Raw genomic sequence first — 15,363 nt, forward strand, 5'->3', positions numbered from 1 at the left:
TTCATTACATGCCAGCTGAGGATAGAAGGCGGACCAAACATTTCATTCACTTTCAATGTGGTTTTCTCCTGTACTACACACACCCCACAGGAAAAAAAAAAAAGATCTTAGAATGTAATGCACTGAAATCACAAAGGGTAGTGGAGAGGAAGGGGAATGATTTTTAAAAAAGCAACCTTAAAACAAGCTCCAAAATAGCAAGAGTCAAAGCTTTTCCACCAAAAAATGAAAGTCAAATTAAAAGTCTTGAGACAGAACTGAGTGAGAAAGCACATAGACTGTGATCATTGTAATTTTTCAGATGGTAAATATTCTCCAAATCAATTTGCTCTTCCAGTTTTGGGAAGCAGTGGTTCAGCCAGTGACTAGTAATAAAGACAAACAAAATCATACAATGCAAAACATCAGAAATCCATCTAGTGCTATTTGACATTTTGAATTTGAAGTCTTCACACACAGCTGAAATTCTTTAAGAAGCATCTTCCAAATGCTATCACAAAAGTCACGTTCAGTAGATGCAATCTACAACTTCATACAGTCTATTTTTAAAGGGGTGGGGAGAGGGGGAACTTTAAACTTCTTTCAAACATGTTTTGGAGTTTTAAGTAGAAAAATCCCTTCTATTTCAGGAAGAAGAAAGAGCAAACAGTACAGATCTCAACTTAAAAACAGCAAACACTCCCTTTTCTTTAAATCTAGAAATTCCTCTCCTACTCCTCTCCCTGCCCCCACACCTGCAGGACAAAAGAAATAAACAGAATCCCATACAAGAGACTGTAGTTAAACCTGAAGTAGTGGCAATCCTTTTACTGTCCGAATCCTAGACAATTTCCAATTCAGCAAGCTGAAATGAAACTTGCTTAACAAAAACACAGCAAGTTGCCTACAATACAGCCATTACCGGACCATACTAAGCATTAAAATGAACACACACTTTTCCCTTGTAGTCTATCTGCAGGCTGCCATCAAAACGGCAATTCATTCCGTTTCTCTTTCCCACATCCTCAGCCTACCGGTGGCTACAAAACAGTCAGTGCCACAAGGTGAATTGGATCAGCCTGCTAATCAAACAGAGAACTATCCCACAGAAAAAGCTAGCTTGCTGATCCGAGTCACCATGTAGCCACATGCTCACTAAAGGCAGATTAGAACGGCAGAAATGTTTAGAAAGGTGTAGGGGCTGGACGGGTTTTGGATTATCCCTTTGAGCATCAAATCAAGAGCCACTGAGGCACAGAAATAGAAATGCTTTTTTGCTACAGACTCCTCGCAACAAACATTATGCAACTTCAGAGAACTGTATCCAGCATGATTTATGTTTTATTTATGAAAGCATCTCCAGGGGATAGCAGTAACTCGGCCAGATCAACCACCCACAGCAGAGCTTTTAGTACAGGATCAACCCCTCAATGCTAAGTACAGGATCTTTTACAAAACAAAGCTTTAGAATATTTGTACCGTGAGACTATTCAATTGGGTTTTCTAAATTTCATTTTGAAAATCTGTATGATTACAATAGCTCATCCCTATTCATTTCATAAGGCATAAGTTTAAATTATACCATTTGCTAAACATTGGATAATGTGCTTCCTACAGACCCCAAGTTACTCCCTTTGTGCCAAATATCCCTGCCACCCATCAACACTTTCTAGTTTCTTCTCCCTCAAAGCTTCCAAAACAGTTAACTGCCAGTAACAGAATTGTGTTAATAACTAAACACAAACTATATTAACGAATCATAAAGCAAGTACCAGGCCAATATTTTCTCTTAATTTTCAGCAGATAACAGGGCATTTTAAATTCAATTAACTCAGCTGTGTTTCCAGAGTACAAAACAGCATACCACTGAAGCAGAAACCTTACTTGAACACCAATCCACACAAGTTTGAACACACAGTGCCAGGCCCTATTACCACCAGTTGGGGGAATAAAAAGAAAAATCTGTAAATCTTGTCTGCACTACACAATTGTCAGCACGACAGTGTCACTGCCCTCACACTGCAAATGCCTTGGAGAGCTTGAGTAAGTCTCCTATAAGGAACATCAGGAACTGAATAAAGCAATTATAAAAAACCTCCAAAAGACAATGTTAAGTTTCACTTCTACACTCAACACCATATTTGACAGCATTTCAGAAGAGCAATTTAAAAAACATTTACCCCTCTCACCACTACACAATCTACATAGAACAATCTGCTTGGAAATGCTGTTACGAAACATATGTGTCACCTCTCAAAGATGTTTAAAAAAGGAAGTGTGGAATATCTTAATTTTGAAACATCTCATTAGTATTTCAAAAGATTAACAGGTACCACCCTTGACTCTCTATTTCAGCCACCCACTGTACCACCTCATACTCTGCAGTCAGCTCAGCAGGCAGGGGAAAAATCAGCAAATAAACCCCACAGACCCCAGCAGCCTGAAAATCCTGTCTACTCCCCCCTCTCCCCTAGCCCATTATATGAGATCTGCAAGATGAAGACAGGAAAAATTTCTCACTTCCTTGTTGCTGCTCCTGTTATTATTAACATTCAACAATTCTAAATATATGTTCTCATGAAGCAGATGAGTCTGCAAGTTTTCTATGTCTTTTTAACCCAGAATCTTACTTCAGCAATGCTTGTAAGAAAAAAATGTATGTTGATTTAAGCTGAAAAACTATTTCAGTAGAAACTGTTTGGGATATCTTCTCAATAACAGCCAAGTACATTGACCAAAATCTGATTTTCAGCAGCTTGATTATTTTATATCTAACAAGGCGTGCGTATGACAAGTATTTTTTCCTGCTTCATAACGAAGTGCCATCCATTATCAAACCAAAGCAGCAGTCACCTTGGAAGTCACTACCACAGACATATTGAACCAAAACCTCAAGACAAGCACTTAATAAAACTAGGACACTTGCAAACAATGTAGAAATGAATGTTTAACTTCAAAACCCAACCCAAAACAGTCTTCGGTTTACAAAGAGGTGTTTCTGCAGAAAGCAACAATAAAATGGTCTAAAACAGAGTAAACAAACTACCAGCACAGACTGGCAACAAAGATACATTATTACTTATCCCATTGGTTTAATGAAAGAATTTAATGAAACAATTGGTATACTAGACCTATCAAGTGTTCAAAAATAGCCTTACGAAACAGAACAATTCCAAAGAAAAAAGTTACAAGTAGCACTGCCAAGATAGTCCTGATCTTAAACTTAGTACAATGCTTCACTTTGGCTTTCTATCTTTGTCTACATTCGTAAACATGTTTTTACCTTACTTGTCGAAAGGACAGTGTAAGACTGCCTTTATGCATGCTACAACTTCAATAATTTGATTCAAGTCATGACTTCACTCAGGCCAATGATGAGAAGGTATAGTCTAGCCTAGGTCGTGATCAACTATTATTAAAAGCAACATATTTAAGCAAGTGCAAGACTATTCACCTTGCAATTAGCAAAATGAAAAGCTTTTTTTGATCTATAGCAAAACATTTATTACAATAACATAATTAATCATTTCTTTTAAAACAGTCTTCAGTAAAATGCAAAACCAATATTAAATGTGTTAAAACCACTGAACCTCATTTCAGTTAAAATGTAAAAATCCCAGCGAACTCTGACACTGCTACTTGACATTCTGCAATTCCCAGGGAGTGATGGACACAAATACTGAAGGGTGTTCTACTAAACCAGTAAAACGAAATATATACTTAGAATGCCAAAGAACAGTTCTGACAGAAATTTCACAAATTAATTTTTAAAGTCACTTATCTACTTATCTACCAGTCTACTTGACCATGTTACTGAAAAGCTGTGCCTTTACTGAAACACAGTTCATGTAAAGCCTCAGCTTCTTTAGACTTCTTTGAAATCTTCACATCCTGACAAAAGCCAACAAAAAGATTATACTCTTCCTCATCCCACTGTTCAGCTTCTTCCACTCCAGCTGACATACAAGGCTGAATGCTTTTTTGGCCTCCAAGAGCTCCACATGCTCCAGTAACTCAACTCATTTCATTTTCACCTTACATAATCTAAACCCTGCAATCTTCTATCTTCCCCTTCCTCACAAACCGCTGAAACAGATGTGATTTGTTTATAAAGCCCACTTGTCACACCTATTACACCATCTTCCCTCCTACCAACATAAGCATATTATCCAGTCTGTCACAATTCCTCTCCTTTAAATCTACCCTAGACAGTCATTACTAGGCTTTGGTTCCTTGCATTCTGTTAAATCATTCACGTTCAGAGCTGCTAATACCATACTGTCACCCAAAGTTTATAGTCTATGTCTTATCCTCCTGACTCACACTGTTAAAAAATTTGCCTTCCCTAACTGCCTCCAACATTAAGGGTCTTCTCCCACATTGTTATTACTCTCAGAATTCTGCTTCTGCACTGTTTTGTTTTTCCTAATTATTAATCTTGTAAAACAAAAACCTCATTCAACCACAACCTTAGTATAAATAACTCAGAAAATAATTCCTGCTTTCTCCAGATCTGTCTTCCCCTAAGGGTTACCTGAATTTAAGTCTAGTGACTACACAGTGTCAGTTAAATGTTACCTTGTTCATTATAAGCAACATAAGACAACTTACTTCCTCCACACAACTTCCTTCTCAGTCTATCACTCTGGCATAGTCCAGGCAGCAGCCTGGGTGTCATCTTTCACAAAATCACAGAACAGAGGTTGGAAGGCACCTCTGGAGATCAGCAACTCCAACCCTCTCGCTCAAAGTGGATTAACTTGAGCAGGTTGCTCAGGAACATCCAGTCAGCCTGTGCTGTCTCCAAGGATGGAGCCTCCACCACCTCTCTGGAAAGCCTGTTCCAGTGTTCAACCATGAAAGTCGTCTTTTGCTTAAAACGAGAGTCTTTCACATGATTTGTGCTTGCCTCTGCTCCTGTCACAGGGCACCACTGATAAGAGTCTTGTCCCATCTTCCTCACACCCCTCCACCTCCCCAAAATCAGCTATTTACACACATTGATGGAATCCCCCCAAGCCTTCTCCAGGCTTAACAGTCCTTGCTCTCAGCCCCTCCTTGTATGTCAGATGCTGCTGTTCCAGCCCTAAGCCAGACTTACTTCAGTGTATCCACATCTCTCACGCTGGAGAGCCCAACACTGTGCACTGCATTCCAGACAAAACTTTACTGGTGCTGTGTAGAGGGGAAGGATCACCTCCCTAAACCTGCCCGCAACACCGCCCAGGACGTTGTTGGATTTCTTTGCCACCACAGGCACACTGCCCTTCACAGCCAGACTGGCATCTACCAGCACTCCCAGGCCTTTTCCCACCTAGCTGCTTCCTAGCCTATCAGCCCCCAGACTGTGCTGATGCAGGGAGTTCTTCCCGCCAGGTGCAGGACTTGGCAATTCCCTTGGTTGAGCTTCATGAGGTTCCTGTCAGACCATTTCACCACCCTGTCCAGGTCCCTCTGAATGGCAGCACATCTACCTGGTGTATCAGCCATTCCTCCCCATTCTGTGTCATCAGCAAATTTGCTGATATGCCCCACCCCCCAGGTCATTAATGAAGTTGTCAAACACTATTGGCCCAGCACTGACCCCTGATGATTTTGTGCTTCTCAGACTTAACATCCCTTCAGTGGTTTCCATCTTCTATCACAAAATATCACTATCCCATTTACGCACTGTGCATAGAGCAAACTGCTGACATTTGGTCCAGCTCTGAGCAGGGGATTGGAACTGAGCCTTCAAGGGGCATTTCCAGCCTTAAGCACTCAGATTTCCTTCACAGTGCTGAAAAACTGACTCCCACCTTTGCCTCAAACTTGTTAGCAGTAAGTCTCAGCCACTTGTGCGTTCCTGTACCCTGTCACTTTCCTGTGTTCCTCTGCAGTAACTGTACTTAGCTCCGTATCTTTGCATTGCTATCCTTCAGATTTGCCTCTGCTCCATCGCTGTCATTCACTTGCTGAGTAAAAGCAACTCATCAAGTTGTATGGATGTAACGCAGCAAGCACCTTAAGGTTTCTGCATAAACTAGGGTCCATCCTCAATACACAGATTATAGGAGATGGGGTTACTGAGAGAAAGAGCAGCAAGATGCAAGTGTTACCAAAGACCAAACAGAAGCCTCAGATAACTTTCCAGCTTTTCATGCTTCTCCAATGTCCCAGTTTGTGGTCAAACATCCAAGTTCTTCTTTGCTTGCTTTTAACCCTCTAAGAATTTTTGCAGAAAGAGATTGCTAACACAGATCATGAACTTGCTCCATTCCTGTTGTACATGTACAAGATCACAGACAACAATCTATTGTTAAAGTTACCAACATTTTACATCAAGCTTATCAGCTACATAACTAGAAAAACTATTTACCCTGAGGTAGACAACCTGCATGAAAAATTCCAGCGTTAAGTGGTTCAAGTTCAATAAAGATTCAGCTAAGGAATGAAGACAAACCCAAGAACAGACATGACATTCTGCTTGTGCTAGACATCTTCCAGCCACTTCCCAGAGAAGCTCCAGTACAATCACACTTCTCAGTTTTCTGTTTGAGTTTGACCATCAACAAGAACGAAGGGTACCTCTAATCACAGAAATGAGTATTGGCATTATCTCCATCAAAGTCTATCAAAATGTTAGTTCACTTATACCTGGTAACACCTGATAGTAACACGCGAGTTCTCTAAAGATTGCCTTTTAAGTTAGATCTACACTACATCCCCTCCCAGCTCCTATCTGTGATAAGATTGCCTCTGAAGCACTTCCACAAACCAAAGAAAATGCAACCCTATGGTGGCACAGTGAATAACTAGTTCTGCTCTTAACAGCTACTCTAGCGAATCTACTGCCACTGACAGTGGAAAATATAAGACAGCTCCAAGGAAGAGAGACAGCCCCATCAATAAGCAAAAAGATCAAAAATAGATGACAGAAGACAAGCAGAGAAGTCACAGAATAGAGCAAGGTAAGCCTGGACACAAATCACGGACTGAGCAGCAAGGGAGGGACGAAAAGAAAAACATGGTGACAAGAAAATCAAATGGGGCCAAGAGAAATATAAACTTGTTGTTTTCTTAAGAATAAAATGGCACAATTACTATACAGCAATAGATTATTAACCGAACAATCAAAATGACTTCACACAACAACAAAAAAAAGAAGTCCAACATCAGCTATGTGGAGATTTTTGTTTAGGTTTGGAAGCCAGTTTTAGAAAGCTCTTCAACACTGCAGAAGTACTTCAGCTCGAACTTGAGTTCTATGCATCTGTGCAAACTGAATCCTCCTTGTGTGCATATGCATTACATTAAGGCTATTAATTACTTTTAGCTACATTCAGGTGGCTTATTACGTTTACGTTTCTGGAAGTCTTGGGTGTCACTCAGCAGACAAGGCACAATGGGCCCAGTGACATTCAAACACCACATGAACACAGATTTCTTCATTGACTACCGTAACTTCTAGACAATTACATTATTTTTAAAAGCTAAAACCAGCAATGTTTATCACTTAAATGACATGCACTACTCTTCCCACTTACACCCGTGAATCAAGACGATGAACAACCTAATTATCAACTGACTGTGGATGCCGTAAAGTGATTTACATTAAGTGCAATAATTAGAATTGCCACTGACAACTGTTACAAGCACAACGGAGACTCAAAACCAGAACACAACTCCATGAGTTCAGTTTTGTGGATAAGGCAAATAAAGCAACAAGATATAAACAGCTTCAGAGATTTACCAACCATTTTCTAGGAACTCTGTGGCAGAGGCAATGTTGCATGCAAGTCACCCAAGATTGAATTTGACTTCCTTAACTTAAAAGCCGTTCCACTACCTCTCCTCAGTCCCAGAACAGCTTTACAATACACACCTCTGCTTGGTGTTCAGGCTGAACTAATCATCAACAACAACAACAAGTAAACAAGTGATTCAGAGACAAATATGTAACACCTTTCCTTCATTTTTAGACTAAAGTCTAAAGACATAACGAGGAAACTGAGATCAGACTGATTATGCTTAAATAAACCATTTTCTAGGTTCTGCAGGCTTTGCTTGTCAGCTTTATTTTAGAAAGAAGCACACCATGTTCAGAAAGCTCCTATTGTTATTAAACTAGAAAGTTCTATTCTGAAATACAGTTAAAACAGCAAATACGCTGCCACAGAATTACAAGATGCATCAGAGTGCCATAAACCCCAAGAAAATGGCTTTAGTTTCATTTTTTCTTTGCTTTTTTCCCCCTGATTTCACGAGACTTCTGTTCTGCTCTTTGCACATCCTTAAAATGGAAGTTAGAAAGAATCATTAAATAACTATTTTAATAAACTGCTAAAATACCAAAAATTACTCCTCGGTTTCCTGAACAACACTTTAGCCAATACTGTAAGTCTTTTTTCCTTATTAGCACATCACACACATGGTCTTCCATTTCAGATATAGCTATACATATGGTTTTAGTTCTGAAAATTCCTTTTAATTTCCACAACTTCAGATAGTTTCCAAGTCAGTATATCAGATAATCTCCAACACTGAATTCTTCCTACTGGATCAGTCGGTGGCTCAACTCCTGGAACAGGCTGCCCAGGGAGGTTGTGGAGTCTCCTTCTCTGGAGATATTCAAGACCCGCCTGGACAAGGTCCTGTGCAGCCTGCTGTAGGTGACCCTGCTTCGGCAGGGGGGTTGGACTGGATGACCCACAGAGGGCCCTTCCAACCCTGAACATTCTTGATTGATTCCATGAAGAGCCTATATGCAAGCAAGGAAGGATCTTAACTGAGGTCCCGAGTTGGATATGAAGGATAGCACTCAAACAGGTCAAATATTACAGCCTAACAATACAGAGCAGTATATGCAAACCTCACTTTATCTAATTGCTAGCTATAAAAACCTGCTATTTGGTCCACGTTTACTGCATTTACTTCACTGACTCGATATTATTTAGAGAACACCAAACTAAGACCATTTCATGATCACATACATTAGGCAATTTATAAAGATTGGCCTTTTGACTTAACAGTGTGGCTATTTGCATTTCATTGCTTCAGCCCACCTGTCTATTTTAAAGGACTATGAAACCAACCACCCTCCTATACTTATTTACAAATCAAAACCATTCAAAGTGGGGAAGGGCAGTAGGGGAAAGAGGTGGCAAGAACCAGACATTGCAAATGCAGTATGGAAGAACAGACATTCTTGCTCAACTGAAACCTTGTACAGTACCTTAGATACCCAAAACCTACATCTTTTTAGGCAATTACAGCACATACCAACACAGCTGAACTGCTGTCATGACCTTAACCTTGACAACTGCTGACAGCACTTCAAGACAAAAAAGCTTGCTTTCTGGAATAATCCCATTTATCTACTTAATTCAGAACATGTTCTAAGTGTTTTGCTAAATCAAACAAGTAAAATACCAACAGGGAACCCGAGGAGGACGACTGCCTAGGCCACAGCAGCTTTGCTGACACGTTTGAACATTATCTTAGTGCTTCAGCGGCACAGATCAGCTCTTCCAACTCACCAGTTCAGCACCACGAGACGCAGTGCAGAGAGGGGACAAACAGCCGCTGCCCCAATGACTTTCAAAAATGTTAAACCAACAATACTGCCCATAAAGAGAAAAACAGGAAGACTGATTAGTTTAATGCTTCTTTTTCACTTCCTGTAACAGGTACAATATAAGTAGTTTTCAGTAATTACACATATCACAATTCTACTCTAATACTACACCGTCCCACTGATGTCAAGAAGAGTTTCCATCTATAAGTGAAGACCTCCTCACACCTCTGTGGTCTGGGAAACAGTGTGGTCTGCTGTGCCCTCTATTCAGGACAAAACAGTCTCTGTGGCATGAGAGGCACTAATAACAGTGTCCAGCCACCACAGTTTCCAGACCATGGCCTGCAAGCATAAAGTACGGTCCCCACAACTGCACTCCAGCAGCCGAAGCAAACACAGTCGATCACCTCCTTCTGCTAATTCCCTTGACACACGTCTCTCGCTTGCAGGACCAGGCCATTCCTCCACATAACATTCCACCAGACAACCCTGCAGCCCTCCTCCCTTGCACAGGGCAGTGCTCACAGGTCGCACAGGCTCCAAACTCACCAGAGCAGTGCTTTCTCCAGCCATCAGCTCTATCCCACCAGCTGCAGTTTCCCAGCACCACCGCAGACACTGCAAGAACATCTCCCATCTCCCAGGGATGGCTGCAGTAGGTGTCCAGCATCTACTTAATTTCACTGGAAGCAAAGGGCTGCTGTGTGGTCACATTATGGGGACCAGTAGTCCTGCTTCCACAGATCTGCCAAGTCACCATAACCGGGGCAGCTCCTTCCTAACGGCTTGCCAATCCAGCACAGCTTGCAATTCGGTCACTTCAGTGCTACCAGCTGCTCACAGAATCACAGAATAGTAGGGGTTGGAAGGGACCTCTGTGGGTCATCTAGTCCAACCCTCCTGCCGAAGCAGGGTCACCTAGAGAAAGCTGCACAGGACTGCGTCCAGGCGGGTCTTGAATATCTCCAGAGAAGGAGACTCCACAACCTCCCTGGGCAGCCTGTTCCAGAGCTCCGTCACCCTCAGAGGGAAGAAGTTCTTCCTCACGTTCAGACGGAACTTCCTGTGCCTCAGTTTGTGCCCATTGCCCCTTGTCCTGTCACTGGGCACCACTGAAAAGAGCTTGGCCCCATCCTCCTGACACCCACCCTTCAGATATTTGTAAGCATTTCTAAAGTCCCCTCGCAGCCTTCTCTTCTTCAGGCTGAACAAGCCCAGTTCCCTCAACCTCTCCTCGTAGGGGAGATGTTCCAGTCCCCTCATCATCCTCGTAGCCCTCCGCTAGACTCTCTCCAGTAGCTCTTCATCTTTCTTGAACTGGGGAGCCCAGAACTCAACTCCCGTCAAGGGCCACATTTTCACAATGAACACCAAATACCCTTGTTACCACCAGCCCATTACTCTGACAATCAGCTCCTGGCTCTGGACCTGATGAGATGGTATCTCGAGAGCCCTACTGGAAGCACATAGTTCTCCAGGGGTGTCTCAGTTTGGGAAAAGACCACTCCAATTCTTACCCATCCACTTTGCAGCTGCCAAGTTTTCCATCCGTTAACAAACCATCTGCATTAATTCCCCATAGACAATACATATACTCGCAACACAAATTCCAAATAACAAACCCCCAAACTCCTCCCAAGCTTCACACCACTGCAAATACTCCAGCCCCAAGCCACACCAGGTCCAGCTGCCATGTGCATTCCCCACCAATTACTGTCACAGTCTAAACAGTCTCAATTCAAGGAATTCTACTGACTTTAAATTATTGCCAACTAACAGGCAATTAATTACTTTGGGTATTGAGAAAAAAAAAAAGACAAACAGCCTTCTAGGGAAGTACATTTTGTCCTCCTTCCCCAGGTTCACCTTCAGTCAGAGACCTTGCCTCCCAAACTTTTCATCTGAACTGCTCTTGTTTTTACTGCTCCTTACACTCAGTCCCTCCCAAGTCCTTCAGTGAGACAACACAGGAGACAAGAGTCAGTGTGTAATGGTTTCTCTGCCACGCCTGGCTTCTTACTCATTTTCTTCCACTGCTGGTTGCTTCCTAACTGTTACTCTGCTCCAGCACATGTACCCGCTCTGGAGCGACCTACCTATGGGCTGCAATCCCTTTGGCAGAGTCTATGCCCCAGTATGGGTCTGCCATGGGCTGCAGTCTCCTCAGGGGTGGGTCACCCACAGGCTGCAGTCCCTCGGGGTATCCCCACCCCAGCACGGATTGCCCACAGGTCGCAGTCCCTTCAGGGGTACATGTACTTATCATAGAATCATAGGTTGGAAAAGACCACTAAGATCATCAAGTCCAACCATCCACCCAACACCACCATGCCTGCTAAATCATATCCCAAAGTGCCACATCTACATGCTTTTTGAACACTCCAGGGACGGTGACTCCACCAGCTCCCTGGGCAGCCTGTTCCAATGCCTGACCACTCTTTCAGTAAAGAAATCTTTCCTAACATGCAATCTAAACCTCCCCTGATGCAACTCGAGGCCATTGCCTCTCGTCCTATTGACAGTTACTTGGGAGAAGAGACCAACACCCACTTCACTACAACCTCCTTTTGGTAGTTATAGAGAGCAATAAGGTCCCCTCTCAGCCTCCTCTTCTCCAGACTAAACAGCCCCAGCTCCCTCAGCCGCTCCTCGTAAGACTTGTTCTCTAGACCCCTCACCAGCCTCATTGCCCTTCTCTGGACACGCTCCAGCACCTCAATGTCCTTCTTGCAGTGAGGGGCCCAAAACTGAACTCCAGGTGCGGCTTCACCAGTGCTGAGTACAGGGGCACGATCACCTCCCTACTCCTGCTGGCCACACTATTCCTGATATAAGCCAGGACACCCTTGGCTTTCTTGGCCACCTGGGCACACTGCTGGCTGTCGACCAACACCCCAAGGTCCTTTTCCGCCAGGCAGCTTTCCAGCCACTCCTCCCCAAGCCTGTGGCATTGCATGGCGTTGTTGTGATCTAAGTGCATGACACGGCATTTGGCCTTGTTAAACCTCATACAGCTGGCCTCAGCCCATCAACCCAGCCTGTCCAGATCCCTCTGCAGAACCTTCCTACCCTCAAGCTGATTGACACTCCCGCCCAGCTTGGTGTCATCTGCAAACTTACTGAGGGAGCACTCAGTCCCCTCATCCAGGTCATTGATAAAGATGTTAAACAAGACCAGACCCAACACTGAGCCCTGGGGACACACTCGTGACCAGCTGCCAGCTGGATTTAACTCCATTTACCACCATTCTCTGGGCTCAGCCATTCAGCCAGTTCTTTATCCAGCAGCGAGTACACCCATCCAGACCATGGGCAGCTGGTTTCTCCAGGAGGATGCTGTGGGGAATAGTGCCAAAGGCCTTACTAAAGTCCAGGTAGACAACATCCACAGCCTTTCCCTCATCCACTAGGCAGGTCACCTGTTCATAGAAGGAGATCAGGTTGGTCAAGCAGGACGTGCCTTTCATGAACTCATGCTAGCTGGGCCTGATCCCCTCATTGTCCTCCACATGCCCGGTGAGCGCACTCAGGATGAATCGCTCCATAATCTTGCCTGGCACCAAGGTCAGGCTGACAGGCCTGCAGTTCCCACGATCCTCCTCCCAGCCCTTCTTGTAGATGGGTGTTACACTGGTGATCCTCAAGTCACCTAGGACCTCCCCTGTTAGCCAGTTACTTGCTCTGGCGTGGATTACCTGCAGCCCATCATCCACTCAGCAGTGTTCCCTCTCCACTGTGTGGCCTCCACAGGAGGCAGTCCCTTTGAGGGTATAGCTCCTGTGGCATGGACCGCCTGACAACCTACCCTTTCCCTGGTTCTCCTCTATTCCCTCCTCATGTCTCCTAGTGTATCTCAACCTTTTCCCTTCTGTTTATCCTCTCGTATGTCCTCCCCCATGTCCTCCCCCATATCTCCATTTGTGCCTCCTGCCCCTCGCAGCTGCCACTCTTTCTTAAAGATTATGAGCAGCAGCATTACAGATGCTCATCTGATCAGCTGAGGTTTTAACACACAGTGGGCTGTTTTCATGAGCTTCAAAGCTGTCCAGAATCAGCTCTGTGTTCATGGTAGTCCATGGTCTCTTCTACCACCAGGCACCCTTGCAGCTCCTCAGTATTGAAATCCTGCCATTTGTGCCCGAGACAACCCATACAGCCAGTTTTCAAAAACGAAGTTAATTATTCAAGTAAATATAAGATCTCAAGGCAACTGAACTACAGTGCAGAAAAATTAGAGCTTATAAGCGATTTCACATAAATAATAGTAAGGCAACCATGACCAAGGGCAGCAGAAGCAAGTCTCTAGCATCCACGAATTCACAAGAAGCTTTGCCTTCAACAAGGGCCGGGGGTTTATCACACACGTCTATCAGATGCATGCGGAACAGCAAGAAAGGAGAACAGATAAGCACAAGCAAAGCAAACAGAAATTTAGGTACTTTCTACTCCCTGTAGTGATGCAGCCACAGCCTTTTATTCAAGAGAGTTAAATCATGGTCTTCCACAAAAGAGAGGTGCATTCTTTATCCTCTGCCGAGCTCAGGCAGGAATCTGCTTTGTTTGTCACCAGTGCCAGCACTCCTCACAAACGCGTTTTTCCTCAGAGATATTCAAGGACACACTGCACATAATTCTTTCTACTAGTACTGCAATTACTTCTCAAAAAAACGTCCTTTTAACTAAAACCCTGTCCGGTCAGCACAGGATACTGTGCTAGTTCTGCTGTTCCGTACCCTCGCCGCACAGGCAAATAGCACGCACCTCACCACCGCTGTGCACGCTGGTCTCCCACCGCCCGCGGAAAAGCGTCACTTTACAGGTGTACCCCCAAAAAACAAACCCCAAGCCTCCCCCGGCAGCGCCAAAGGCAACGGAGCAAAGCTCCTGGCGGCGGAAACCTGCCGAGACCGGGACGCACCCGCAGGCCGACGGCCGGGTACCGGCGGCGCCCGCGCAGCACCGCGCCGGGCCTCACGCCCGCCGGGGGATGCGGGACGAGGGCGCTCCCGGCCCCGGCGCCGGCCCCGCGGCCGAGGAGGGGAAGCGGGAGGCTCCCCGGGCCCGACACCGGCGGGGAGAGGGGGAGAAGCGGCGCCGCTGGCCCGCGGGGGAGGCGAGGCCCGCTGCGATGGCGGGCGGGAGGGGTGGAAGGGGCTGAGGGAGCAACGCCGGCGCCACTCCGCCGCGGCCCGCGCTTACGTGTAGATGATGGACATGAAATGCATGAGCCAGAGCACGACGAAGAGGATGAGCCCGAAGACGGCAAGTCCCGCCAGGGCCAGGGCCAGCACCTCCATCCCCGGGGCGCGGCGGCCCGGCGGCGGAGCGGGAGAGAAGCGAGGGGGGCGGCGGTCGCTCGGCGGCCTGTCGGCGTGAGGAGCGGCGGCGGCCGCGCTCCCAAGGAGGAGGACGACGAGGAGGAGGAGCTGCTGCAGCTCCTGCTGCTGCTGCTGCTCTTGTCGCCGCTGCGGCTCGCCCAGCCTCCGCGCTGCCAGCCGCCCGCGCGCTGACTGACCGGCCCGGCCCGGCCCGGCCGCCGCCGCCCGCCCCCGCCTTTCTGTCAGGCGCAGGCCCCGCCCACCCCCCGCTGGCGGCCGTCCCCGGAGAGGCGGGGCGGTGAGTCACGGGGCCGACGGCGGCGGGGAGGGCGGTAACAGCCGTTGACCGCGCATAGCCTCGTCCCGGCGCGGTGACCTTGGGGCCGTCTCCCTCCGCCCGGGCCGGGCCGGGCCGGCGGCACCAGGCGGCGGCAGGCGGCGGGCGGGAGCAAGGCGCGGGGTCCGGCCTGGTCTGGCCTGGCCTGGCCTGGCGGCCGCTGAGCAGAGACA

The 15,363-nt window shown here is 45.9% G+C and overlaps 1 protein-coding gene across 1 annotated transcript in view; it reads right to left on the reverse strand.

The window, feature by feature from the left end:
* UGCG (UDP-glucose ceramide glucosyltransferase) overlaps positions 1 to 15,054 on the reverse strand; it is a 33,576-nt gene extending 18,522 nt beyond the window's left edge. The window contains exon 1 of the mRNA XM_075411445.1: positions 14,735 to 15,054. Within this exon, the coding sequence (XP_075267560.1) occupies positions 14,735 to 14,832 (98 nt within the window). The 5' untranslated portion in view covers positions 14,833 to 15,054. The remainder of the gene's footprint in view (positions 1 to 14,734) is intronic.
* Positions 15,055 to 15,363: the final 309 nt, after the last annotated feature.

The sequence above is a fragment of the Opisthocomus hoazin genome, chromosome Z (assembly GCF_030867145.1).
Source record: "Opisthocomus hoazin isolate bOpiHoa1 chromosome Z, bOpiHoa1.hap1, whole genome shotgun sequence".
Lineage (NCBI taxonomy): Eukaryota > Metazoa > Chordata > Aves > Opisthocomiformes > Opisthocomidae > Opisthocomus > Opisthocomus hoazin.